General features: G+C 39.1%; 1 protein-coding gene across 7 annotated transcripts in view; it reads right to left on the reverse strand.

Annotated features, from left to right (window-relative positions):
- The window catches only part of ESRP1 (epithelial splicing regulatory protein 1), a 60,285-nt gene that overhangs the window by 19,356 nt on the left and 14,490 nt on the right, over positions 1-26,439 (reverse strand). For 4 of the 7 annotated variants that reach the window (XM_037504088.2, XM_037504058.2, XM_037504079.2 and 1 more), the window contains exons 5-13: positions 21,558-21,656; positions 21,373-21,427; positions 19,803-19,913; positions 19,551-19,683; positions 19,414-19,456; positions 15,864-16,165; positions 12,407-12,625; positions 10,286-10,484; positions 5,873-6,041 (exon numbers count right to left, since the gene is read on the reverse strand). In XM_037504088.2, coding sequence (XP_037359985.1) covers positions 5,873-6,041; positions 10,286-10,484; positions 12,407-12,625; positions 15,864-16,165; positions 19,414-19,456; positions 19,551-19,683; positions 19,803-19,913; positions 21,373-21,427; positions 21,558-21,656 — 1,330 coding nt within the window. The remainder of the gene's footprint in view (positions 1-5,872; positions 6,042-10,285; positions 10,485-12,406; positions 12,626-15,863; positions 16,166-19,413; positions 19,457-19,550; positions 19,684-19,802; positions 19,914-21,372; positions 21,428-21,557; positions 21,657-26,439) is intronic. The other 3 variants (XM_037504069.2, XM_037504097.2, XM_054692103.1) reach the window with 1 other exon arrangement.

Genomic DNA, 26,439 nt, shown 5'->3' on the forward strand with positions numbered 1-26,439 from the left:
TCTCCCTAAGTTTTACTTTTCCCAGACACTAACTTGTAACATCTAATTCAACGTATCCTAATACAATGTATCCTAATAACTCATAAAATTCCTTGTAGAGCATGATACATGAAAATATTGGGGGGATGCTAAACACATTAGAATACTGCTAGTATGCAAAACCCATAATAGTCTTCCTCATTTATTTAATAATTACAAATTACTAAGTGTTGGCAACACTAATTATCAGGTGACTTTCCAAAATAAAAGGTAGCCATAGTATGTCAATAATCATAATTTGAGGGCTGGCCATATTTCTAAGCCATATTTCTCTAAGCATCGAAGCATTAGCTATCCAAAAACAGGGTAAGTGAAAAGACTAGAGGACTATATTACCTGCTCTGAAAGAATCACCTATGTTAATATATGAAACACTTGAAAAGTCCTGCAGAAAAAGTTTTCCACTGCCTTGCAAAATTACTGCACAGTTGTTGTATTAACATTCCTTGACACCATTCCCCTTGCAAGGACCACATGATTGCTAAATGACAGGAGGAACACCTCTTGGGGAAAGATTAGCCGATGAATAAGAAAACACTTTGGAATAATAAAGAAAACTTTCAGTTATCTATTTCACCTCGTTATTCAGCATATTTATATACTGTCAAAATACTGTAACTTCAAGTTACTGTTACATCACAGGTCCCAAAATACAACAGCAATCGATCATAAGTTCCAAACACATAGTAAAAGTGACAAACTGCTTACTAAAACCAAGATTGCACCCCAAGTCACATTTTTAATTGAAAATTGAACCATAAACTGGAAATTATTTTGAAAGTAATCCTGTTATTCAGTTGAAAATACAGAACAAGCTTGTTTTATAATTGAAATCTGTTGTAGAAGCACTTTTGTGTAAACCCTTACAGAGGAGGGAGGCGATCTCTTGAGGTTGAGCCCTCAGCAAACAATAGAAAAATGTAAAGGCCAGGATACAGGATAAGTAAGGAATTCCTCCTGGTCAGCAAAGACTGATATTTGCCAGCAAGCAACTGGAAGATGGACGTATTTTGCCTGCAACATTCAAAAAGAGTCCATCTTCATCTTGTCTTGAGATGAGGTGGAAAACCTTCAACAAGTAAAGCAGAAAGTAATTTGGCTGCCAATTTCTTACTGTTGGGAGAAACTAGATAAAGTATATATGGGATCTCTCTTTAATATTTATTACAACTGAATGTGAACCTATACTTACCTGAATTTAAATACCCAACAAATAAAAGGAAAAGGAAATTGGAATGAGAAATCTAAGTATTCATACTAGGAAATGCAGGCATTTCTCAAGAGTTTGGTATTCTTCTGGTTCAAATGCTAAGAATTCCAGAATAGAATACAATAACATTACAAAACAAACCAAGTATCAGAGTGCCTGAGTATTGCTAAATATACATATTTAGTGCTTAGATAGAAATAAGCTGATTTTATAAGAAATGGTTATCCCAAGAAAGTTTTTTCACATGTATGTGCAAATAAAGAATTACCCATAACAGGGGCCTCCCTGGTGGCGCAGCGGGTTGAGCGCCGCACTGTGAAGCTGCCTGCAAGCCCCTGCAGTGCGGGTTCGATTCCTGCCAGCCAGGGAGCTACCCACATGGCACCTCTCCTGTCTCTCCCGCTGCTCCCCTCAGCTGTGTATTTCGTCAGTCTGCCTGTTCTGCTCCCCGCTCTGTCTCTGATGAATCCTATCACCCTCCCGCACATCTGGCCTGTGCCCCGGTTCTTGTATAAATAAATAAATCTTTAAAATATATATATATATATAAAAAAAAATCACCCATAACAAATGTCCATTAACTTTTGCCCCCCCATTTTCTGATCAAGGTGATGTTACTATTACTTACAGTGTCCTACTGAAAACTAGGGCAGTGTACATTAGACATTCATGTTATCTAATATAATATAAAAATAACATTTAATAGAAAAATCTGCATGTTTCTCACCTGTGCTACAACTTGAATGAAAAAGACTATTTTTTACCAAAAGTGAGGACAGAATAAAAGGTAATGGGAGTAAGGAGTATGCTACAACTGATTTTTACGTGTTAAATGGGATGGGCATTGATATAGATTCACTTCAAATTCTTTTGTATCCTAAAAGCCAGCACTCTGGGTGCTGGCTACATGAGAATGTCCTTAAAGGGAAGAAAGGGAACAAATTGTCTATAAGCAGAAAAAAAGAAGACACACATGCTTTAATTTCACTTGCTCTTTAAGACACCATCATCACAGCCACAGATTTTTTGATAAAAATAGATAGGGCTAAAAATATATTTAATGAATGAAAAGCAATTCTTTGGTTTTTGGTTCCTCATATGTCCCTCAGATAACCTAAGGAATCCTTATGCTAAAGATACTGTATTTTCAGAGTAATATTCACTATTGAATTTATCTCCAAAATTTTTTCATTTTTTTTTTTTAAAGATTTATTTATTTATACAAGCACTGGGCATAGAAGCGCGGGAGGGTGAGAGAACTCACCAGAGCCAGAGTGGGGATCAGAACAGGCAGAAGGACTGAAGTACACTGCTGAAGGAAGCATCGGGCAGCAGGAGGTCTGCGCGCCATGTGGCCCTCGCCAGTGGCCATGGATCAAACCGGCGCTTCAGAGGCTGTGGGCAGCTTTGCAGCCCAATGTTCAACCACCACGCCACCAGGGGAGGCCCTTATCTCCAAAATTTTAAATATGCCAAGTCAGAGGAGGTAAAATAAGATGCATGCCGTCCAGTTGAAGGAACCCTTTGAAGCCACTGACAACAGACGGGGATAAATTCTGTCAGCTACTCTACAAAGGGTCCATGAGTTTTTAATTTTAATATTCCTTATGGGTCATTGATAGGGGTACTAAGTACTAGCTTAATCAGTTAAACATGAAGTTAGAAACAGTTCAAATCAATCACCTTTTTTTGCGAGGCATGCTTTAAGAAATTTGCAAAATACATCAGCATCTTAACATTTTAAAGTCTTGAACATGTTTAATCAGCCTGAAGTCAAACCATCATACATTATTCTTAAAAAATGGAGGGGGGATACAATGTTTTAATTTTTTTAAAAAAGACAAACTTCAGAATTACTTATAATCTTTTAATCTTCACACATGCTATCTCAGACTTCCCTACTTATCAGGGAAAGGCAAAAATATACTTGAAAGCTTATATAACAGTTTATCAATAGCTTCAAATATCTTATACCTATGTCAGGTTAGAAATTCATGGTATTCTGCTGAAACCATACTAAGTAAAAGCATATCCCAGTGTTTGAACTCTTTCTCTGTGTGTGTGGGGGGGTGGGGGGATTTCATTAGAATTAGGGAAATGTAAATTAAAATAACCATTGAAGATTATTTGGAAGTTTTAGTATAAATATGCGTGATCTTAAATTTAAAAATTCTACTGCTGTAAAATTATCCTATAGAAAATTTAAAGATCAATGAGTTTTATGTAGCAGAGAAAAACAGAATTAGATGTTTGAAAGATAAAAGCATCATTAAATTATGTATTTTCACTCTTTGGACACCATGTATAAGTTACAGAAGGTGGACATATACTGGTTTCCCTCACAATCCAAAAACAGAATGTTTCTACTTAGGCTATTTTTGTGTCTGGGAAGACTATTACCATTAATTCATATGCAAAATTTGAGCATTCCCAGATCCCCCAATATAACCTATCAAATAGGAATGTTCTGTTTTCAGACAGTAGGTGAAACCTATAAATAAATATCCCTTAGGGAAAAGTCGATGAGATGCTGGCAAATGAAGAAAGAAAAAAAAATAATCTCATGGGCGGTACATGTTAAGTGTGCCACATGATTTTGAAGTACACATACACAGGGATATGTTGTCTAACTGGCACTAGCATTTATTTCGGGACTTACAGTTGTGTAAAGTGAGAGTCTACCTTGACTCACTATACTTCTACCCTCTTAGACTTCACAATGAGGGCATTACAAACTTTAATACTAGTAAAAAAAAAAAAAAAATTAACGTAGAGGCTGAGGCCTAAAAAAGAACTATTAGGCCATGAATGTTAGTTCCTCCTGCTGCTAGGGCTTTAATTCCAGACTCAAGTTCCCATATCTCAGTGTGATGGAAAACTGAGAGAGTCCTTCTTTTAACAACATTCAGCTAGCACATCAATGGTGGAAATGGATACTCTGCAAATGTATTATAGGCACAAGAAGCTGCACCAGGCAGCCAGCAGCTCAATGCATTCCACTCCTGAAATTCTGGCTACATAAAAAAGGTAGACAAAAGATCTTCTTATAACCAAAGTCCACTACCACAGGTAATTGTCACAGGGTCCACAGAAGGTGACAGATTGGGACTGGAGCAGTGGCTGACACGGTAGTCAACCATGAACAATTACTCATGCTTCTGAATCTTTTCAAACCTTCCAAAGGCAGCAAGCTGATGCTTATCATGGCTTTCTCCCTATTACTCTTCCCCAGAAGAATAAAGAATATTTTCAAAAGGATTAATGACTGTTTTAAAAATTCCTAACAAAAGTAAATGTAATTAACAGTTGCTATAAGCGTCACTGCTGTACAGATTTTGAAGTTCTTCCTTTCTACTGGAAAACTATAGATGGAAAGGGAAGAAAAATTAAAACTTATTAACTGCAGGGATCAGAGAGGTTAGTTCCAGGTCACTTAGCAAAAACCTTTTTATTTATTTTTTTTTTTTTCCATTTTTTTTTTTTTAATAGAGGCATGTTTTATTTATTTATTTATTTGTTTGTTTGTTTATACATGCACTGGGTACAGTCAGAAGCGTGGGAGGGTGAGAGAATCCACCAGAGCCAGAGCGGGGAGCAGAGCAGGCAGAAGGACTGAAGTACACTTTGAGGGGAGCAGCGGGCGGCAGGAGAGGTCTGCGCGCCATGTGGGACCCTCCTCTGGTGGCTGGAGAGCAGCCGGGATCGAACCGGCGCCGCCGAGGCTGCGGGCAGCTTCACAACCCAGCGCTCAACCGCTGCGCCACCGGGGAGGCCCAGCAAAAACCTTTTTACATAATGATAGATATATTCAAAACATTTAGTCTAAACAGCTTGAGAAGCAAAAATAAAGCCTGATATAATTTTGAAATTTTTGAGTAATATTACTTATGCCAAAGTTAGCTGATTACTGGATAAATAGTAGTTGAAAAAATTCTTTGAAAAGATGACCATGAATGAGAAGTTATTATTTAATCAAGCTAGAAATCATAGACCTGGAAGAGAATCCAAGAAGTTGGCCAATACCTTCATTTTATAAGAACCAGAAAGGTGAAGAGAAATGACCCATATAAAAGAAATGAGACTAAAACTCAGGTCTTCGACATTACAGACTAACAATTTCTGTCCTTTATACCCTGCTGCTTCCCAGAAATGGATCACAACCAAAAAGAATATATTGATTCTAAGAAAGTCCTTAGTAACCTCATTTTGACTTGTTTATTAAAGAATTTGAAGGGAAGATAAAAGCCCTGTAAAATTTCAAACAATAGTTCATTTGTGGGTTGACATATCAATTCATGCCACTTAAATATATAATTGTTCTCTTTATGGATTTTCCTGCTTTGTAATTCCATTCACGATACTGCAATGATTACCATGCTACTCACATATGGCCTTAAGAGAAGGAAAAAGTTGTATACATAGGTAACCTAAAAGTACATGCTGTCAATAGATGGTTAAATAGGTTGTCTTGAAACAACCTCCGTGGTCAGAGATATAACCAGAAGCTGCTTGCTATGCTAAAACCTGCAATGTGGCAGACAATATTCTTTTGTGAACTCAGACACTGGTTATCAATGGTGTCCTTTGTTTCTGTCTCTCATTTCTACTTCCATATAGTCTCACCTGGGATAGTATGCTGTGTAGTTCATGAAGAGCTGAGTGCCTGCTGGGTAGTATGCTGTGGAGGGCTGCAGCGCTCGAGGGTTCAAAAGCACAGAAGGTTGATAAATGGCAGCTTCAGTAGGTATAACTGCTGCAGGAGCTGGAAATGTGTAGGAGGGAGGAGACAGGCCTAAATAAGCAAAGAGAGATGTTTTGAGATATTTGTAAGAGCTGTCATTATGTGTTAGCTCTAAAACCATGAAGATCACCATCCCATATAAATACATTAAAAAAGAAACTTTTTTTTTTAAATAACAGCTCAAGCAGTTTCTTTTTGATTCTATAGGTAACACCCAGAAGTTATCTCAAAGGCCACACTCTGTCAACTGAAGAAGGAAACATTCTTGGTTTGAAGTTTAGAAAAAATATCAAATGGATGGATGTTCAAGTCTTCTCAACCATTTCTCAAGGGCTGATTTTTTTATTTGTTTCTGAGAAAGAGGATGGAAACTATATCTTTGAGGAAGGAAACACGAGACTAATAATTCAATACAGTAGAACTTTTAAGAGCCATGTTGCTAGTCCATCCTGTTATTTACTCTATAGCACAGTATAAAATGAAAAGTTGTGATTAAACACTGTTCACCAGCACCATTGATCATGTCAAAGCAGAGAAGGAGTAGTAAGTTAAGTGTATTATTTCTACCAAAAGGAAACCCTAGATGTATCTAGTCTATATCGTCAAGTCCATTAAAGACCTAACCAAGGCCCCTAACAGGGCCTCCCTGGTGGCGCAAAGGGTTAAGACCCAAACTATGAAGTTATCCGCAGCCACTGCAGCACTGAGTTTGATCCCCGGCCAGGGAGAAACCCACATGGTGTGGCAGACCTCTCCTGACTCACCCACTGCTCCCCTCAGCAGTGTATTTTGGTCAGTCTGCCTGTTCGGCCCCCCACTTTGTCTCTGGTGAATCCTTTCATCCCCTCACCTCTGGCCTGTACCCCTGTTATTGTATGCATAAAAAAATAAATCTTTTAAAAAAAAAAACCTAACCAAACAAAAAAAAAGCATTCCAACCTCGAAAATAGCCCCAAGGAAATAAATGCCCAAGTCTTCATGAGAGTCATGGATACCCAGCTAACTCAGATTAAATAGAAAATAGGATCAAACTCCTTTTCCTTCTGGTTATCCACATCTCACAGGTCCACCAACTCACTCAGGTCAGACTAGGTGCTGATCACTGGCTTTAACACAGGAATGAAGAGAAGTATACAGACTATCTCTACCTGACAGAAGAGATAAATGAGAGGTTGCCTGAATTGAATCCCTGACTTCAACTTTCACATCTAGAACCAGCTAACTTATTTTACAAGCAGCAAAGGGCCAAGGAGTAATGTTTTACATGACAATCTCTATTGTCTTTCATTCTTAAAAGTTCCTACATGTCCCTAAAGATAAGTAAAAGTCAACTGAATACAGGTACATGAACCAAAAGATCAACATACTGATCTCATATTCAACTTTTGGGTACCTTTTTAATACTCACCAAAAGTTATTATTCATGTCAGATACATACTATAAGTAAATTTTAAAACTGATTTCCTGGCGTTAAGGAGTCCACAAAGAACAAAAAGAACAAATCGGGGCACCTAAATCATACAGAAAAGTATAAAACCTGTGTTCATATCCTGCTTTCAAAACTTTCATGTGATTTTTTTTTTTTAAGATTTATTCATTTATGGTGCCTCCCTGGGGTTAAGCACCGCGCTATGAAGCAATCCCCAGCCTCTGGAGCACAAGTTTGATCCCCGGCTGGCCAGAGAGAAACCCACATGGCGAAGCAGACCTCTCCTGTCTCGCCTGCTGTTCCCCTCAGCAGTGTTTTTCAGTCAGTCTGCCTGTTCTGTACCGCACTTTGTCTCTGGTGAATTCTCTCACCCCCTGCATCTCTGGCCTGTACCCAGCTCTTGTATGCATAAATATTTTTTTTTTAAGAACCGCATACAAGAACCATGGTACAGGCTGGAGGTGTGGGGTGGGGGGCAGTGAGAGGATTCACCAGAGACAGAGTGGGAACAGAACAGGCAGATTGACTGAAATACACTCTGAGGGGAGCAGCGGGCGAGTCAGGAGAGGTCTGCTGTGCCATGTGGGTAGCTCCCTGGCTGGGGATTGAACTCAGGCTGCAGATACAGTCATAGGTTGCATCTTAACCCCTTGCGCCACTAGGGAAGCCCCTCATGTGATTTTTGTTTTTTAAGATTTATTTATTTATGCATAGAAGAACTGAGGTGTAGGCCAGAGGTATGGGGGGGGGGTGTGAGAGAGAGGATTCACCAGAGACAAAAGTGGTGAGCAAAACAGGTGGATCTGCTGAAATACACTGCTAAGGGGAGTAGCGGGCGAGACAGGAGAGGTCTGCTTTACCATATGTGGGTTAGCTCCCTTCCAGGTGAAAGAACTCAGGCAGTCCTGGTGATAGTACTGAAACTTAACCCTTAGGCCACCAGGGAGGCCCCTGTCATGTGATTTGTAAAATGACAGTGCTTTATACCAATGAGACAAGCATATACCCTAGGTGTAGTACTAGTTTTCTGCCTGAAAACAAATTTCTGAGATTTAGACAGATTAGATTGCTCAGGCTTAGGTATTCCTCAAATGAAAGGACAGGTAGTCTTAGGAATCTACAAGAGAATTAGTGTATATTCATGGACTAGGAAAATGGACATGACCTTCATATAGTCAACTCATTGAAAATGTTAAATTTCAATGAACAAATTCAATTTAAGGCTTTAAAACAGTAAGAGTTCAGAATTTCCTTTCAATCTTTAACAAGATTTCACTATTTTACTACGTTAGTCACTGAGATTGACTCAAAATTTCTCTAAATATTTTTGATGGTTATATAAATGGGTAATCACTTAAAGTGAGTTGACAGAAGTTTAGTAGAACAGACATAATATTAGCATGTATAATTTGGAGTTCTGCTTTTTTTTTTTAAATGAGTAAACTCTTACACAGAAAACAAAATGGCCAAATTTCAGTTAAAAGTTTTATATAAAGTAATAAAAAGATAGGGAAATAGTTTTTTGTGGAAAAAATGCATTTTCGGTTTACTTTAGGGCTTGTGGGGGGAGGAAAGGAATTAAAGTCTTATGAAAAAACTCTGTAACAACCAGTTTTCTACCAGGAAGAGAGAAAAGTAAAAGGATATAGACACAAGAATTTTGATTACACATGATGGAGAAATTCCCATATCTCAGAATGCTTGGTAGATTATCACTAATTGAAACCATAAAAGTTCCTGATTAATATCTGTGGTTCATGGACAATATATAAATGATTAAGATTATTCTACGGTATTTACTTAAACAAATTTTCAAAACTCAATATTCATTGAAATTCAACTTTTAGATATTCACCAATAGCAAGCAGCAGATAAATGGAATATTAGCATTTAGGAATTCCAGGGAATACAAGGATTAAGCCCCACCAAATGTTACTAACACTTTATCAAACGGGTATATTGGCAACCATCCCTTTTGACTGGAAAGTAATATCCTAACACTTCCCATTTTATTGGAATCAAGCACATAATTTGGTGTATTTTCTCACTTGTCTTTGGACTGTATTCCAACTGCTACATTCTTTAAACATACCCAACTGTCTCCTATCAAGGTATGTCTTATTCAAAAGTGAAAAGTGCATTAAAAAATTCAAGTTTTATCTTCAGATCCCCAAATGTTCCTTAGCTACTAGCCAGAACTTACTCTCTAAAAGGGCTTATTCCTCTCAAACAGGAGACCAGATGACCTGCACCCAGGTGCCAATGAGCAAGAGCATGGCTTGAAATTAAGCACTGATCCTGTGATCCAATGGAAACTTTGGCTTATTTACGCATTTATATATTTATTTTTTTTCTCACTAACTTGCTCATTCCAGATACCCTGGAGAGCAAGAGAAGTGCTCTCCAGGCTATCTTTTCCCAAAAATACTCAATGCTCAAGAAATTGAGCATTGGGCATCAAATCTTCTTTAAAAAAAAAAAAAAGAGCTTAATGTGTTAGATAAAAAAATAAAAGCATCTGGCCATACTTATTTTACCTTTAAATGCGTATTAAAATATCTACTAGCCAGGTTGCCTCCCAGAGTCAGTGCTTATCTTGAGCACACTAAGCTTTAGAAATCAAGTGATTATCACTGGAAAAGCAAGAATATAATTTGAAAGGAGGTATTTGTAGCATCTCTAATTATGGGTGTCCACAACCAAGGCCTTAAATGATTACCACATACTACCGATTTCAGATGGGAAAGCCTTATGTAACCACCTCACTTGCCTCAGAAAGAACCAGGGGCACAGAAAGTTATGAAAGCAGCTTAAGCACCTACCAGCATATAGCGTAGAATAGCGCCAAGACCCAAGAAAAACTTACATGGTAACTTACATGGCGGTGGGGATAAGCCATTTCGATTTAAAGTGCCCCCCATTAACACAAAGTTCATCTCCTCAGCTGAACACTGAAAGACTTCAACATATCTGTCCTTCATGTTTTTTTTATGACACTTCTGTGCAGCCATAAACGCTCTGTCCGCAGACTTCATCTGGATAAAGGCATCTCCTGATGGGCGGCCCTGAGCGTGTGGGGGAAGAATAGAAACAAAAGGAGACTGTCTCCTTCAACAAGGAAATGGTTGCTTACAAAACATGCAATGTGACAATCACCCGTAGTATAGACATTTTAGCCACAAAATCTGGGTGACAGTGTGATCTACTGAAATCTGACTTGCATTTCATCACCTAATCACCAAACTGGCCCACAAAACCTTGAAGAAACAGTTTTGAGAGCTCTGAGCTGAAAATGATCCCTTTTGGGTTTCTATTAATTAGCATCAGATTTACAGAGTTTTGAAAGGGTCTCCTTGTGACTGTGGTTTCAAAGTATAAGATTGAATATTGAGTTTTACCCCTTCTGAAAAATCCGATTAAATCTCATTCGACTGAGAAAAGCTAGTAACAGAACCAGTATTAGAGTTTCATGTATCCACCTACATGAAAATGAACAAACCAGTGTTTGCTTTTGGCTCTAGTTCTATCCATCACTGACTGACCTGCAAATTCCCTTTTGCTTCTCCCTCATCCCTGAAGCCTAGGTTGGAATGTAGATTAAACTAGGAAATGAGGATAAAGAATTGGGAGTTGCAGAGCACAGTGTAGGTTGGTGAAAGCTGTATTAGCAGCATTACTTATAAGTTCTTTCACTTCCTCCCTTGCACTTCTGCCTGAAATCTTGGTCAAGCTGGCATTTGTAGACATTTCTATTACTAATAGCTTGCTAAAAATTCTATTTAGAACCAACTGGTAGATTTCTGTTCCACAGAACTACAGTGCCTTAGTTTTCCATAGAACGGACATTTATGTGGGAGAAAGAAAATCAGCTTACAAGATATTTTATGGATGTCCTCAAAATTCTCTGATGGACAATTCAGTGTAAATTATTACCATGCAAGTTACCATAAGAGTTACCATACCAGGGAAATTAGCAACAAACCCCATCCAAGATGGAAACCTAACATCTTTGAGGCAGCTAAGAACATGTTCATTATCAAAGAATTTCTCCCAAGTGCAATCACAGTAGGTCACATGGGTCAAGGAGAGGCAAATCTGTTCACTGTTGTTAATCAATGAGTAATAATAGACCCTAGTTATGGTGATTCAAAGAGAAACCAAACAATTCCCTGGTAATGTTGAATTGTGGGGAATTTTATTGAAATGGACTGCCACCATTGAAGCCAGGCCGAGAGGGTAACTAGTCCAATAAAAAGTTGCATAGTTTTAATATTGATGGAAGCATTAGAATGAGCACGTGCTGGTGTAGAAAACTATACAGATGCTCAGGGGATTTTCTGATTCCTGGAATTCAATAGCTTGCATTTTCTAGTGAGATAGGATTGTGTTTATTTACCTGTATCCAAATTGCCACATGAAAAGAAAAAGTGGATAATAAGCAATTTTTTTAAAAAGTTGGTATTTCCAATACAACCTATGTTTTCAATCTATAATGCTCAGACAACATTTCAAAAAATTAACACAACGTACCTTTGAACAAAGAACTCCAAAATTTTAATTGGAACTATTTGAATTGTGGGTTCTTAGAATTCTATCTTGCTTAGGAAAACGCAATATACTGCAAATTTTCAGCAACCAAAATGATCAATTTTTAGCAAAATCAAAAAACACCATGCTAAGAATTACTTTTAATATGCTTACAATATATGCTGACATACTGTAAGAGTATGGTTAGATTTTGCTTATTGATAATATCATGGATACATGTGATAACGGAAGCAGCACTTAATTTGGACTCCATATTAACTTTAGCATTCTTCCTGGAGTGCAGCTTTAATGAACATCTGTAATACAATACATCTAAAATGCATTTATAGTTCAATTCTTCTCTTAAAGACCCTCTAATTGTGAATATTTGTAGTATTTTATTGGAAGAGAGTGTTTAGTAATAAAAACAAAACATTTTTCTAATAAATGACTTTCTTACCTGGTGATTCAATACCATGTGAACCCCATGGGTTCGAATATCTGTGGAGAACTCCCCCAGAAAATCCAGGATGTCTTCAATTGTGGCTGCATACGGAAGACCTCGAAGGCGTATACAGTCTCTAACATTTGTAGGGGGCACAAATTGTTGAGGTAGTACTGGAATAATGGGAGGGGTTGGAAGTGGAATGAGAGGGGCCGAGGAGAATCGATTCAGCACCTGTGCTCAAAGCAAAACAGAAGTGACTTAGACGCTGGATGCTGCATATGGTCTGCAGACCAGCATTGGCATCACTGGGGAGAGCTTGTGAGAAATGCAGAATTTCAATTACACCTCAGACCTAATGAATATGTATCTGCATTTGAACAAGATCCCCAGATACTCTTAAGCATGTTAAAATTTCGGAAACACCCATGGAGAAAGACAGTCATGATTTTCAGCTGGGAAAACATGGTATCAACTTGTCAAGCACAAGTTGAAATATATAAAACACACAACATAACACACTTAGATGAAGCATTTCTCAACCTGGACAAATGGATCACTATCTTTGAAGAAGTTTGCTATTTGTATAAAAACCTGGACATAGTAAAGGCTGACTTTGGGAGTATCTAAGGAATTTCATTTCACTAAATACATATAATTTTTTTAAAGATTTAAATATTTATTTATTCATTTTTGCATGGCACAGAGAAGGAAGCAGAACAGGAGGATTTACTGAAATACACTACTGAGGGGAGCAGTAGGTGAGACAGGAGAGGTCTGCTGTGCCATGTGGGTTAGCTCCCTGGCAGGTATGAACTCAGGCCACAGAGGTGGTAGCACTGAGACTTAACCCCTATGCCACCAGGGAGTCCCTAAATACACACAATATTGTTTCCCATTGACATTGTTACAAATCCAAACTGAAGACATACAGAATGCTTCAGTAAGGAAATGGGTCAAACAATGACCCTGGAATAATATAAAATATAATGCCACCTTCGTAATGCTATACAAAACACAACACAGAATGGTTGGAAAATATTTTAAAGCATTATAATCAGGTCCCCCTGGCAGCACAGGAAAAATGTCTCAGCGCTATCAAGCTATGCCAGCCATGAGTAAAATGACTGGCCAGGGAGCTTCCCACATGGTGCAGCAGACCTCTCCTGTCTCACCCGCTGCTCCCCTCAGCAGTGTATTTCAGTACATCTGCCACAGTGGCTGTCTCTAGAGAATCCTCTCACCCCACACTTCTGACTTACACCCCAGTTCTTCTATTTATAATTAAATAAAAAATAAATCTTTTTTAAAAATGTTATAATCACAAAAATAACCATTTAGTTTTGTTGTGAATTTGAGAGAGTGGAAAAACAGAATCAAGATTATTTTAAAATTGATGAATTCAGCTATTTTGACAATGGATCAAGAATAGCTCCCAGGTAAAAACACATATGACTCTCTTGTCTATTTCCGTCTTAGTATTATCACCCAGTAGCCATGTTCAAAACTACTTGGTCCTTGTGCAAACACCTTATGTGGGATCCCAGGTTTTTAGAACAATTTCCCATGGCAGTCTATTATCCTGTACACTGAAAATACAACATATATCATCTCTCAAAAATTTGTCCTACTGTCTTTACTCACAACTGGTCCAATTGTTATCTGAATTAAGAAGTGAGAAAAATCAAAGAACAAATATAGCCAAAGAATTTCATCACAAAGAGGCAGAAAACTTTAAAAATTATACAAATATCTCAGACATGGCACAAACACCATAAAAGGAATCTTTTAATATGCTTACAATATATACTAACATGCTGTAAGAACATAGTCAATTTTGCTTATTGATATTATCATGGATACATGTGAAGATGGAAGCAGAATTCATTTGAACTCCATACTACCTTTAGCATTTGTCCTGGAGTTCATCTTTAAAGACCTTTAGGTCTTTTACATTAGGGGGAGAACATGAATAAATAAATATAGTTATAGACAAACTCAGAATAGGAATGGTTAAGCTCTTTATGGTACTTGCCAAATAGGAGGTGAGTAAGCAACTACTGAACAAAATGATTATTAGAAATGAAAAGAAGATAGTGCAGAGCCTATGTGTACTTTAGCAGTTGTTAAATAAATTTTCAGGGATGGGGAAGTGGCGAGGAAGTTCACACACTTTATTTAAACCATCTTATGGTAGAATCATGTAGAGGCACAAGACTTGACACCCAAGCCAATATGTAGTAGCCAAGGCCTGGGAGAGTGCATTTTATACCATGATTTCCATGAAACTGTTCTTACAAGTAAAGATTTAAAATACCTTTCTTCTAGTTTGGAAAGGTTTTATGTCATGTTTGAAGATTTAAGTATGCTTGGCAAATTTTAGAGACTGAGAAAGTATCACCCTCACTCCAGTATGATAGAGAATTGTTTAAATTACAAGTATGTTTGTAGATTAGGATACAAGAGCACCTGTACAATAAAACACAGAACTTCAAATTTCACTTATTCTAGGCTAAAAAAAAAAACAACCAAAAATCCTAACAGATGAAAGTTCCTCAGCAATAGGCAGTTATGGGCCTCCCTGGTGGCGAAGCACTGTGAAGCTGTCCACAACCTCTGCAGCACTGGTTCAATTCCCGGCTGGCCAGGGAGATGTCCACATGGCGCAGCAGACCTCTCCTGCCTCGCCCACTGCTCCCCTCAGCAGTGCTTTCCATTGTCTGCCTGTTCTGCTCCATGCTCTGTCTTTGGTGAACTCTCTCACCCTCCCATGCTTCTGACTGTACCCAGTGCTTGTATAAATAAATAAATCTTTAAAAAAAAAAAAACAATAGGCAGTTATTTTACAAAGGAAATACTAACTGACCCTTAAAGCCAACAATATGCAGCTGCTAAGTCAAGATGAATAGCCAAAAAGGCTTAAGAACTTATAGATGGCTTCATGCTAGGATCTTAGTTTGTTTTCAGAAACTGATTATCCCAACTATACCTCAAAACCAACACTGAATTTTGAAAGCTAATAACGGGACAAAAGGGCACCATTGGACCTTTACACTGTCAACAGCAGTGTGAAACTTATCAAGAATTTTGAGAAATAAATTTACCTAGACATTACAACCTTGAAAGGTCAGAGTTTCAATTTAGTGCTAACAAAATCCATCAGAAATTGAGAATTTAAATGGCCTGCTCATCTAAAATTTCTATGAGAGGAGGAAAAAAAACCCAAATATAAGCAGAATTTATAAATTATGTACTTTTATGAGATGTTGATTTCAAGATGAAAAATTTTTAGGTATGAGTAAACTTTTAAAACACATAGTTTTAAAGCAGAATAAAAAGGTATAACTGTAGCAATAGTTCACATTTAAAAACATTTAGTATTTCAGTTTTAACATGGTGAGGGATGTTGGGTTGCTTTTAGAAATGACAGAAATTAATGCAAAGTCATCAACATGCTCTTGAAAACACCAACCTGCTGAACTTCAGCTGCTGTGCTCCTGAAGAGTTCAATGTACCTTTTGCCCAACAAGTCCTTATGCTTCCTCAGCGCGCTCTGTGCATACTCCTCACAAGCAAAGAGGACAAAAGCATCCCCTGTTGGCCTACCATCTGGGTAGGTAACAAAGAGGATGCCTTCCTTCCCCCCAGTGATGGGGCAATGCTGTCCAAAGAAGGCTACTACTTCATCAGCTGTGGCAGTGAAAGGGAGCCCCCGCATACGGACAATGACTTGATTTTCCTTGGAGAGAAACTGGGCTACCTCATTGGAAGTACCTGGGGAACACAAATATAAGGATGCAAGGGAAAAAATGGTTAAACTGTCAAATTTACCAAATTTTACATGACAACATTCTTGTCTTAAGATCATAGTTGATGGGCCTCCCTGGTGGCACTGGGGTTACTCTCAGCACTGTCAAGCTATTATCAGCTACTGTGGCATGAGTTCAATCCCCAGCCAGGGAGCTAACCCACATGGAGCAGCAGACCCCTCCTGTCTCACCCTCTGCTTCCCTCAGCAGTGTATTTCAGTCAGTCCGCCTGTTCTGCCCTCAACTCTGTCCCCGGTGAAACCTCTCGCCCCCTTACCTTGCCCCTCTGACTGATACACAGTTCTTGTATGTATAAAACTTTTTTTAAAAATTCATAATTGATGCACACTCCCACTGAATTCATAACATCCATGAAACAATTCTCTTGTCATAAATTTAAACATTTTCTCCTACCATTCTCATAAACACCTTCCTAAATTTAGGAAGGTAGCCAGACAAACCATGGATAAATCACTGTATTCATCTCCTGGAGAGGCAGTAAGTCATCATGGTGATAAAGGACAGCTTCTGTCAAGGTCCAATCTTTTTATTTTTAAGAATTATTTATTTATGCATACAAGAGCAAGCCAGAGGTGTGGGGGTGGGTTGAGAGGATTCATCAGAAACAGAATGGGGAACAGAAAAGGCAGATTGACCAAAGTACATGGCTGAGGGGAGCAGCAGGAGAATCAGAAGTCTGCTGCGCCATGTGGGTTGCTCCCTGGCTGGCCAGGAATCAAACTCGTGCTGCAGTAGCTGTGGATAGCGTCATAGGTTGCGTCTTAACCCTTGCACCACCAGGAAGGCCCTCAATCTTTATTTTAAGATTTATTTTACTTATTTATGCATACAAGAGCTGGGCTATAGGACAGCAGTGCATGGGTTGAGAGGATTCAACAGAGACAGAGTGGGGAGCAGAACAGACTGATCTGCAATGGCTGTTGGTAGTTCATAGTGCTGAGATTTAAACTCTTGTACCACCAGGGAGGCCCCTCAAGGTCCAATATTTACCTTTATTTACTTTACTTACTGAGCGTGACCTCAGTAAGGTTTAACCTTCGTGTCTTAGGGTCTTATATCTGCAAAATGGGGAGTAAAAATTACCTAGCTTCTAATTTATGAGAGATAAGTTAATGCATAGAAAGCACTTTGGTGATTTTTTAATTTTCCTCATTACTTTTTATTAAGAAAGGTGCAAGCCAATTCAAGTAGAAAAAATAGTATACGTGGCCCTCCCTGGTGGCGCAGCGGTTGAGTGCTGGGTTGCGAAGGTGCTCGCAGCCTCCGCAGCGCCGGTTCAATCCCCAGCTGCCAGGAGAGGGTCCCACATGGCGTGCAGACCTCTCCTGCCGCCTGTTGCTCCCCTCAGCAGTGTACTTCATCAGTCTGCCTGTTGTGTTCCCCACTCTGGCTCTGGTGAATTCTCTCACCCTCCCGTGCTTCTGACTGTACCCAGTGCTTGTATAAATAATAAATAAATAAATCTTTAAAAAAAAGAGAAAAAATAGTATAAGAAATTTACTTGGCAGTCAATTTCAACATTTATCAACACTCTGCTTAACATAAAACATTTTGTACAGAACTGCCACGTAGAAAATACTCAAATACACAGTCTTCAAGTTCAATATACTAGTAACATTTTTGCTTAAGAGCAAATTCTTAACATACTGCCCACATACCATGAAATCCTAAGCATTAATGTGAACATTAGTTAACTTTACCATCTGCAATCTATTACCTATTACAGAGACTCAGAACCGGAGCAAATCCAAGTGTACTTTATCTCCAACTAATACTAAGCATTGCTTTGGAACTTCAGAAATATTAATCTCAAAGCTCTGAATTTCGAAGCCTTGGATTATCTAAAGCCCCAAATGCTAGAACAGAAATATACTAAGAAAACTGTGCAAACAGGATGCAGTTACTACAAGTTCTACAGTTGCAAAGATTTTCACCAGAACTCTACAATGGAGGGATACAAATGTTCTCTGTATTTAAGTGAAGGTCAACCTATTATATTTTGGCAATAAATGTCAAAAGCCTCTTAAAAGGTTTACCCACATTCTTTGATTCAGTTATCCTTCTTTTAGAGATTTATTCTAATACATCTTAATACATTTATCCTAACACATGTAATTACCTTTACAGAGGTAAAAAATTCACTGCAAAATAGAGTGAAGAGTTGGAAATAATCTCTAAATGTCTAATGGGTGTTTTAAAAAACATTATAAATATAATACCATATAGCAATTAATATTTAAGAATATTTGTGTTAATATAGAAAGATATTGATAATATATTATAAGGAGAGGAAATTAAAAAGCAGTATGAACACAACAGGAATATATAAGGGAGTTATATGTATGGAAAAAACCTGTCAGAAAAACCAGCTAATAGTTTTCACGCATCTGCTATTTTTAGAATTATGAATCTTTTTCTGACCATGTTACTACAGACACTACATATCCCAAACACAAGAAACTAGCAAGCTATACGTTTCCTTGTCACTTATCAGTTAAGGAAGTTTAGAGAAAAACTAAGAGCAGATATTCAACAATTCCTGGTAGTCTGGTGTGGCAATTTCAAAGTAGCTTCCAGAATATTGAAATTCTTTTAGAAACAAATCTTTCCCTTTACACACAACTTCATGTGACTCTTCACCTTTATATAACACTACTGTTAATAGCAACTATGATTGGTTGACTGAAGACTCAGGGCAAGGGCCTCCCCGGTGGCGCAGTGGTTGAGCGCTGGGTTGCAAAGCTGCCCGCGGCCTCTGTAGCGCTGGTTCGATCCCCGGCTGCTCCCCGGCCACCAGAGGAGGGTCCCACATGGCGCGCAGACCTCTCCTGCCGCCCGCTGCTCCCCTTAGCAATATACTTCGGTCCTTCTGCCTGCTCTGCTCCCCGCTCTGGCTCTGGTGAATTCTCTCACCCTCCCGCACTTCTGACTGTACCCAGTGCATGTATAAACAAAACAAACAAACAAACAAATAAATAAACATGCCTCTATTAAAAAAAAAAAAGACTCAGGGCAAGTGTTATACATCAAACTCATTGATATTATTGATGTTTCTTCCACTTATTAGAAAAGAATTAATTTTTGTGTTTCACTGTGAAGTAAAAAACCATTTATGACCCTAATTCCTCTATCCCTGGCATAGATGTAAATCTTAAATTTTCCTATGATAACTGTATTATATAAAGTACTCACCACCAGCAATTTTAAGAAAATCTTCACCGGTTGCTTTGTAAACCTATGAAAAGAAAAAGAAATTAAATATAGTGTCTCAACTCTCTAATGTTAATATTCATGCAAAAGGTCAAAGGTCGCAGACTGTGAGGCCATACCTCAATGTACCGAGTCCCCATATGATGTTTGTGCCTCTGCAGTGCTAGGTCTCTGTGCTCCTCACTTACAAACCTAACCAAAGCTTCTCCATTCCTACGACCCTGGGCATTCAGACAAAGTGCTGCACCTCCCCTGTGAAAATAAAGAAGAACAGATGGCAGTAGAAAAAAAACACAGTGAGGAAAAGAATTATGGGAAACCCACTATCCCTATGGGATTATTAAAAAAGAGAGAGATTAAAGAAAACCAACTTGGCAATATTGAGTCCTTTGAAGAATCGGGCAATATCTTGATCTGAAGATTGCCATGGTAAACCTCGAGCTCTGACGACAGTATTGTCATCAATAAGTTCCATCTTGCTGCTGTGGACCAAACAAAAGTTCAGGTTTTATGATTAATTCTAGTGTGTCTGATCTATTCCCCTGTAAGACAAATTTGCTTAGTTAAGCCTGAGGAATTCATTCTTTGGGTTCAGACAGACATCACAACCTCAACAATTATCTGAGCACATGGGCCTCCCCGGTGGTGCAGCGGCTGAGCGCAGGGTTGTGAAGCTGCCCGCAGTCTCTGCAGAGCCGGTTTGATCCCCAGCTGCTCCCCTGCCACAGAGGAGGGTCCCACATGGCGCGCAGACCTCTCCTGCCACCCGCTGCTCCCGGCTCTGACTCTGGTGAATTCTCTCACCCTCCCGCGCTTCTGACTGTACCCAGTGCTTGTATGCATAAATAAATAAATAAATAAATCTTTAAAAAAAAAAAGCTCTTTCATAGTTTAAAAAAAAATTATCTGAGCACAGTTCAATGTAGTCTTTAGGCAGTTTACCATAGAAAGGTGACTGTGCAGTTTCAAAACTGTAGGTTCAATACTCTGCAAACCATTTAGCAGATGAGGAAGTGCTTGCTTCTCACAAAATCAAAAGAATCCAGGATCAATTCATAGGAAGCAGAGTTTTCCCAATACCCTGATGGATAGTAAAGTCCTAGAACCAAGGAAGTTTAAATCCACTCTCAAATCCAGCCAGTACATGAGTCGGGGTTAAATCCAGTTTGACAACAAATTTAAAGTCCACATAAAGCTGGCAATTAGCCTACAACAGGAATGTGTGCATGAGGCCAGAAGTCTGCCATTAAAGTATCTCTCCTATCAAACAGGGGGCCATCAGAGTGTTTATGGAAATGCTTGAGTCCCCACACCTTAGTGAGTCATTTGCAAATCACCAGTTATATATATTGGTGTTTTTTGATGTTCTATTCCTCTCATATTCATATTTTCAGTACTCCTAGGATATTTCCCTAATGAGTCACCTTCCCCACAATAAATAGTCCTCAATGTCTCTCTATGGGCAGATGCGAGTTTCTGTTCACCTACAGCACTAGGCAATCTCATGCAATTCACATAGTGATTTACAAACTTAAACAGGTCTACTGTGATCACAAACAGAGATAACACCACTTCATACTCCTCCCCAGCTATTTCCTTTGCTTTAAAGTAGAAGCTGATAGAACTTACTTAAAATTATCTGAGTAAAAATCATTTAAAGCCTATGATTTTTTTCCTTTGGAAGTTTTCCATGGAGAGGATGAATAGTTGATAGAAACCAAAATAAAAAATCTGATGTACCTAAGATCATAGTGACTATAGATGCAAATGTTTCATAAATTTTAAACCCCACAATGTTTCTTTAACACAGTCTTCTTTTACAAATGATCTAATATTTAAAAAAAAAAGGATATCCAAAAGATTTAATGAAGAAGTTACATATCACGATATGAATTAAAAAAAAAAAAAAAGACTCAAATGGAACAGCACTCAAGGACTTACCAAGTGCCACTTTCAAATTTGTAATTTACTCTCTCCGGATCTGAAAACCTATGATCTAAAAATAACAACATATAAGTCATTGTTTTAGTTATCAAGACAAAACTGGAGAAAATTCAACAGTATATATGAGCAAGAAAGGGGGGGATCAAATTCTAGATCCATGTTGTTACAAAAGCAATACTTACTGTAAGGCTCTGAAATCATTGCTAAAATTATATTCCCCATATCTTCAATTTGAGAGGCTCCATACCGGGAAACTGAACTATTCTTCTCAAAATTTAAATCTGGGAGTTTAAGTCAAGAACACATTTTGAGGATGTAAAACATCGTTGCTTACTCAAAAACAAATGACACAGAACCAAGAAGTGACATAAAATGCATCTACTGATAATTCTTTGAAATGTTAAAATGCCCATTTCCTGAACTTCATTCATCCATCCTTAATTTCTAATTGACCTCTTGGAGAAAATCCTGTCATCATGCACTTCTACTCACACTTCCCTAATCTCTACTTGACCTCTTGGTAAAATGACCCAATCAATCCTGTCCTGAGGTACTACCAATAATAAAATTTCTCTTTGAGGGTCTTCCTGGTGGCGCAAGGGGTTAAGACTCAACCTATGAAGCAATCCGCAGCCCCTGCAGCACAAGTTTGATCCCCAGCTAGGCAGGGAGCAACACACATGGCGAGCCAGACCTCTCCTTATTCCCTCTCCCATCAGCAGTATATTTCGGTTAGTCTGCCTGTTCTGTTCCCCACTCTGTCTCTGTTGAATTCTCTCATCCCCCACACCTTTGGCCTGTACCCCAGCTCTTGTACACATAAATAATCTTTAAAAAAGACTTATTTATTGAAAAAAAAATAAAATTTCTGTTTGAATAACAAATGTATGATCACTTCTAGTTTCAAACAATGAAGGGACAATGTTAATGGCAACCCTCCCTCCTATCTTTACAGCACACATAAGGCAATGACAAGTGGATTTAAAGATATGGCTACACTATGAGGTATTAAATAACTTTTTTCATTCTAATGTTCAAAATTGAAACTCAGATTATTGATGTCACTATTTCTAGGATGTCATTTTTACTCAAAATTTCCCTTCTAGATTATGTTTATAGAACCCTACAGTATAAATATCCTTGAAGGTAACAAATGCTATTCCTTCAAGAGTAAAGTTGAAAAACATTTAAGCACTCAGAGCCAACACTGGTCAATGTGGCTTTTAGTCAAGTGAGTGCACATGTAGGCAATCCAGGAACTAGAGCTTTTACGAAATATATGAATCTAGAAATCATACTAGACTTCTATAAAGCTTTACAAATTTGCTCTCTCTCTAAAGTATGCATATGTCTTTGTCAAAAAGTTACCTTAGGAATGGTAAAAATCATTTCGAATGTTTAATTTTTTGATACTATAGTCACATTTTTGTATTGTATGTAAATTTGCATAAAGTTTACGATATAGTATAATGCATACAAAAGATGGGATTCTTCTCTCAGCTTAAACTGAAACAGTCCTCTGAGTGGTTACTAGAATGTTTGCCTTATTTTAGTTTTATGAATAGTAGTTGATAGAGTAAAAAAATGAAAACAGGTATGAAGAAAATGTCCATATGTATTATTTTACTGCAAACTAACATGACACAATGTTAACACAATTCATAGAAATCCCTTCTTTCCTATTCAAGAATTACAACCGGGGCTTCCTTGGTGGCGCAAGGGGTTAGACACAATATATGAAGATGTCTACAGCCACTGCAGCACGAGTTTGATTCCCAACCAGGGAGCTACCCACATTGCGCAGCAGACCTCTCCTGACCCACCTGCTGCTCCCCTCAGCATTGTGTTTCAATCAATCTGCCTGTTCTGTTCCCCACTGTCTCTGGTGAATCCTCTCACCCCCCACACCTCTGGCCTGTACCCCAGTTCTTGTATGCATAAATAATAAATAAGTCTTTTTAAAAAAAAATTACAACCAATCATCCTAAGAATTTATTTCAATGAGTAATGTCTTTTTTTTTTTTTTGAGTAATGTCTTTTTATACAAAGTCCCTTTCCATTTTATCCCCCAGCTTCCTCCTTCCTTTCTCCAGTAAAGAGCCATAACTTCACTTTCCTAACCTTCTAGGTAACTTTATGTTTGTGTTGTCCCTCAACCAGCTACATTTCTCCGCAGTTAAACACACTACATGTAGAAATGCAGCCATTTGTTCTTTGGGAAGAACAAATTACTTAACCTCACTGAACTTCAGCTTATCTATAAAGCCAAAGCTGTGATAATCTTTACCTCCCCTGGCTTTTCTGTGAAGATTAAATGAGATAAAACAAGCCCAGAGCACAAAGCTGGCATTTACTTAGTGCTGTCCTCCCCCTTCTTCCTAGAACCCTCAGGTGACCAACTTTCATAACCCATGATAATCATACTCTAATCATGTATGACTGAAAAATCTGAACCCACCAAATGCCTATTTGTATACTCATAGGGTAATCACTAAGCAAAAATAGTAGATAATTTGTGCATTCGCCTCCCATATGACACCCATTTCTAGTGATGAAATAAACGTGCTGCCCACTGAGAGATTACAAAATCAACCCCAGGAGACATCCAAGCAACAGAGCAATGACCACTAGGGTCATTAAAATTACTATTCACTAAAAGTAAAGAATATGATGAGACAGAAAAACCAGGACCAAAGGATAAAGATGCTTGAGTGAGACAACTGCTCTAAATTTTCTGGAGAGGTGATGGCAACTTTAAGAATCCTGGGCCTTGGGCCTCCCTGGTGGTGCAGTGGTTGAGCGCTGGGTTGCGAGGCTGCCCTCAGCCTCTGCAGCGCCGGTTCGATCCCCAGCTGCTCCCTGGCCACCGGAGGAGGGTCCCACATGGCGCACAGACCTCTCCTGCCGCCCGCTGCTCCCCTCAGCAGTGTACTTCGGTCCTTCTGCCTGCTCTGCTCCCTGCTCTGGCTCTGGTGAATTCTCTCACCCTCCCGCGCTTCTGACTGTACCAGTGCTTGTATAAAGAAATAAAGAGGGCCTCCCCGGTGGCGCAGCGGTTGAGCGCTGGGTTGCGAGGCTGCCCGCGGCCTCTGCAGCGCCGGTTCGATCCCCGGCTGCTCCCCGGCCACCAGAGGAGGGTCCCACATGGCGCGCAGACCTCTCCTGCCACCCGCTGCTCCCCTCAGCAGTGTACTTCGGTCCTTCTGCCTGCTCTGCTCCCCGCTCTGGCTCTGGTGAATTCTCTCACCCTCCCGCGCTTCTGACTGTACCCAGTGCATGTATAAACAAAACAAACAAACAAATAAATAAATAAAGCATGCCTCTATAAAAAAAAAAAAATTAAAAAAAAAAAAAAGAAATAAAGAAATAAAGAAATTAAAAAAAAAAAAAAAAAAAGAATCCTGGGCCTTCCTGGTGGTACAAGGGGTTAAGCATCACACTATGAAGCAATTTGTAGCCTCTGCAGCACAAGTTCAATCCCCGGCCAGCCAGGGAGAAACCCACACGGTGAGGCAAACCTCTCCTGTCTCACCCGCTGCTCCCCTTTGCAGTGTATTTCAGTCAGTCTGCCTGTTCCCCACTGTCTCTGGTGAATCCTCTCACCTTCCACATCTCTGGCCTGTACCCCAGCTCTTGTATGCATAGATGAATAAATACTAAAAAAAAAAAAAAAAATCCTTGCAGAACTACAGAAGATTTGCTATGACAAGCCCTTAGTTTATCGGGCAAACTGCCACCCAACAACCACCTGGAACCCTCAACTCTGATAATAGTATCAGGTTTGTAAGGTCCCACAATGGAGTAAAGAGAAAAGTGTCCACTAAATAGAGACCAATCCCATCGTATAACCAGTTTCTAAACCTTCGCACTATTGACCTATATGCCAGATATGTCTTTGTTAGCAGGAAGGGTTTTCCTCTGTATTATAGGAATTTTAGTAGCATGCTGGCCTTTATCCAAGCCGTTAAGCAACTGAAAATGTCTCCAGACATTGCCAAAAGTCTTCAGGTGGGTAAAAACCATCCCACCATCCCATGTTAAGAACCACTGGTATAAGCAAAAAAGTTCCAATAGTTCCAACTTCACTTCTTGCCACCTAAGAATCCTGCAGAGAAAATGTTTACATATAAGAGACCAGTATTGGACAGATTTTGAAATGGCCAAGGAAACACTATATAAGAACCTGATGCTGTGCCAAAACCCCTGTCAGCAAATACAGATGCACCCAGAAACATCCTTTGCCTTAAGAAACATGGAAGACTAGGCTTTAAGAAGTCAACCCTTGATTCTCAGTCTATTTTTGTGCATCTGAGAGAAAAAACTGTATTCAACATTTTTATTTTTATTTATTTTTATTTATTTTTTTTTATAGAGGCATGTTTTATTTATTTATTTGTTTGTTTGTTTTGTTTATACATGCACTGGGTACAGTCAGAAGCGTGGGAGGGCGAGAGAATTCACCAGAGCAGGGAGCAGAGCAGGCAGAAGGACCGAAGTACACTGCTGAGGGGAGCAGCGGGTGGCAGGAGAGGTCTGCGCGCCATGTGGGACCCTCCTCCGGTGGCCGGGGAGCAGCCAGGGATCGAACCGGCACTGCAGAGGCCACAGGCAGCTTCGCAACCCAGCGCTCAACCGCTGCGCCACCGGGGAGGCCCTGTATTCAACATTTTTAAAGAATTATAAAAACAATGTGAGCAGAGACACGTGTGGCTCACAAGAAACCTTAAAATATGGACTATGGCCCCTCTGAAAAAGTTTGCTGACATCTAAAATAGAAGAATGGAGATGATCAGGCCTCCCTGGTGGCTCAAGGCGGTAAGCACAGCACTGTGAAGCTATCCACAGCCTCTGCACCAAGAGTTTAATCCCCAGCCCACCAGGGAGCTACCCACATGGTGCAGCAGACCTCTCCCGTTTCACCCACTGGTTCCCTCAGCACTGTATTTCAGTCATTCCACCTGTTCTGTGCCCCACTTTGTCTCTGGTGAATCTTCTTACCCCCTACACCTCTGGCCTACACCCCAGTTCTTGTATGCATAAATAAATAAATCTTTAAAAAACAAA

Source organism: Talpa occidentalis, unplaced genomic scaffold, assembly GCF_014898055.3.
Source record: "Talpa occidentalis isolate TD23 unplaced genomic scaffold, MPIMG_talOcc4v2.1, whole genome shotgun sequence".
Lineage (NCBI taxonomy): Eukaryota > Metazoa > Chordata > Mammalia > Eulipotyphla > Talpidae > Talpa > Talpa occidentalis.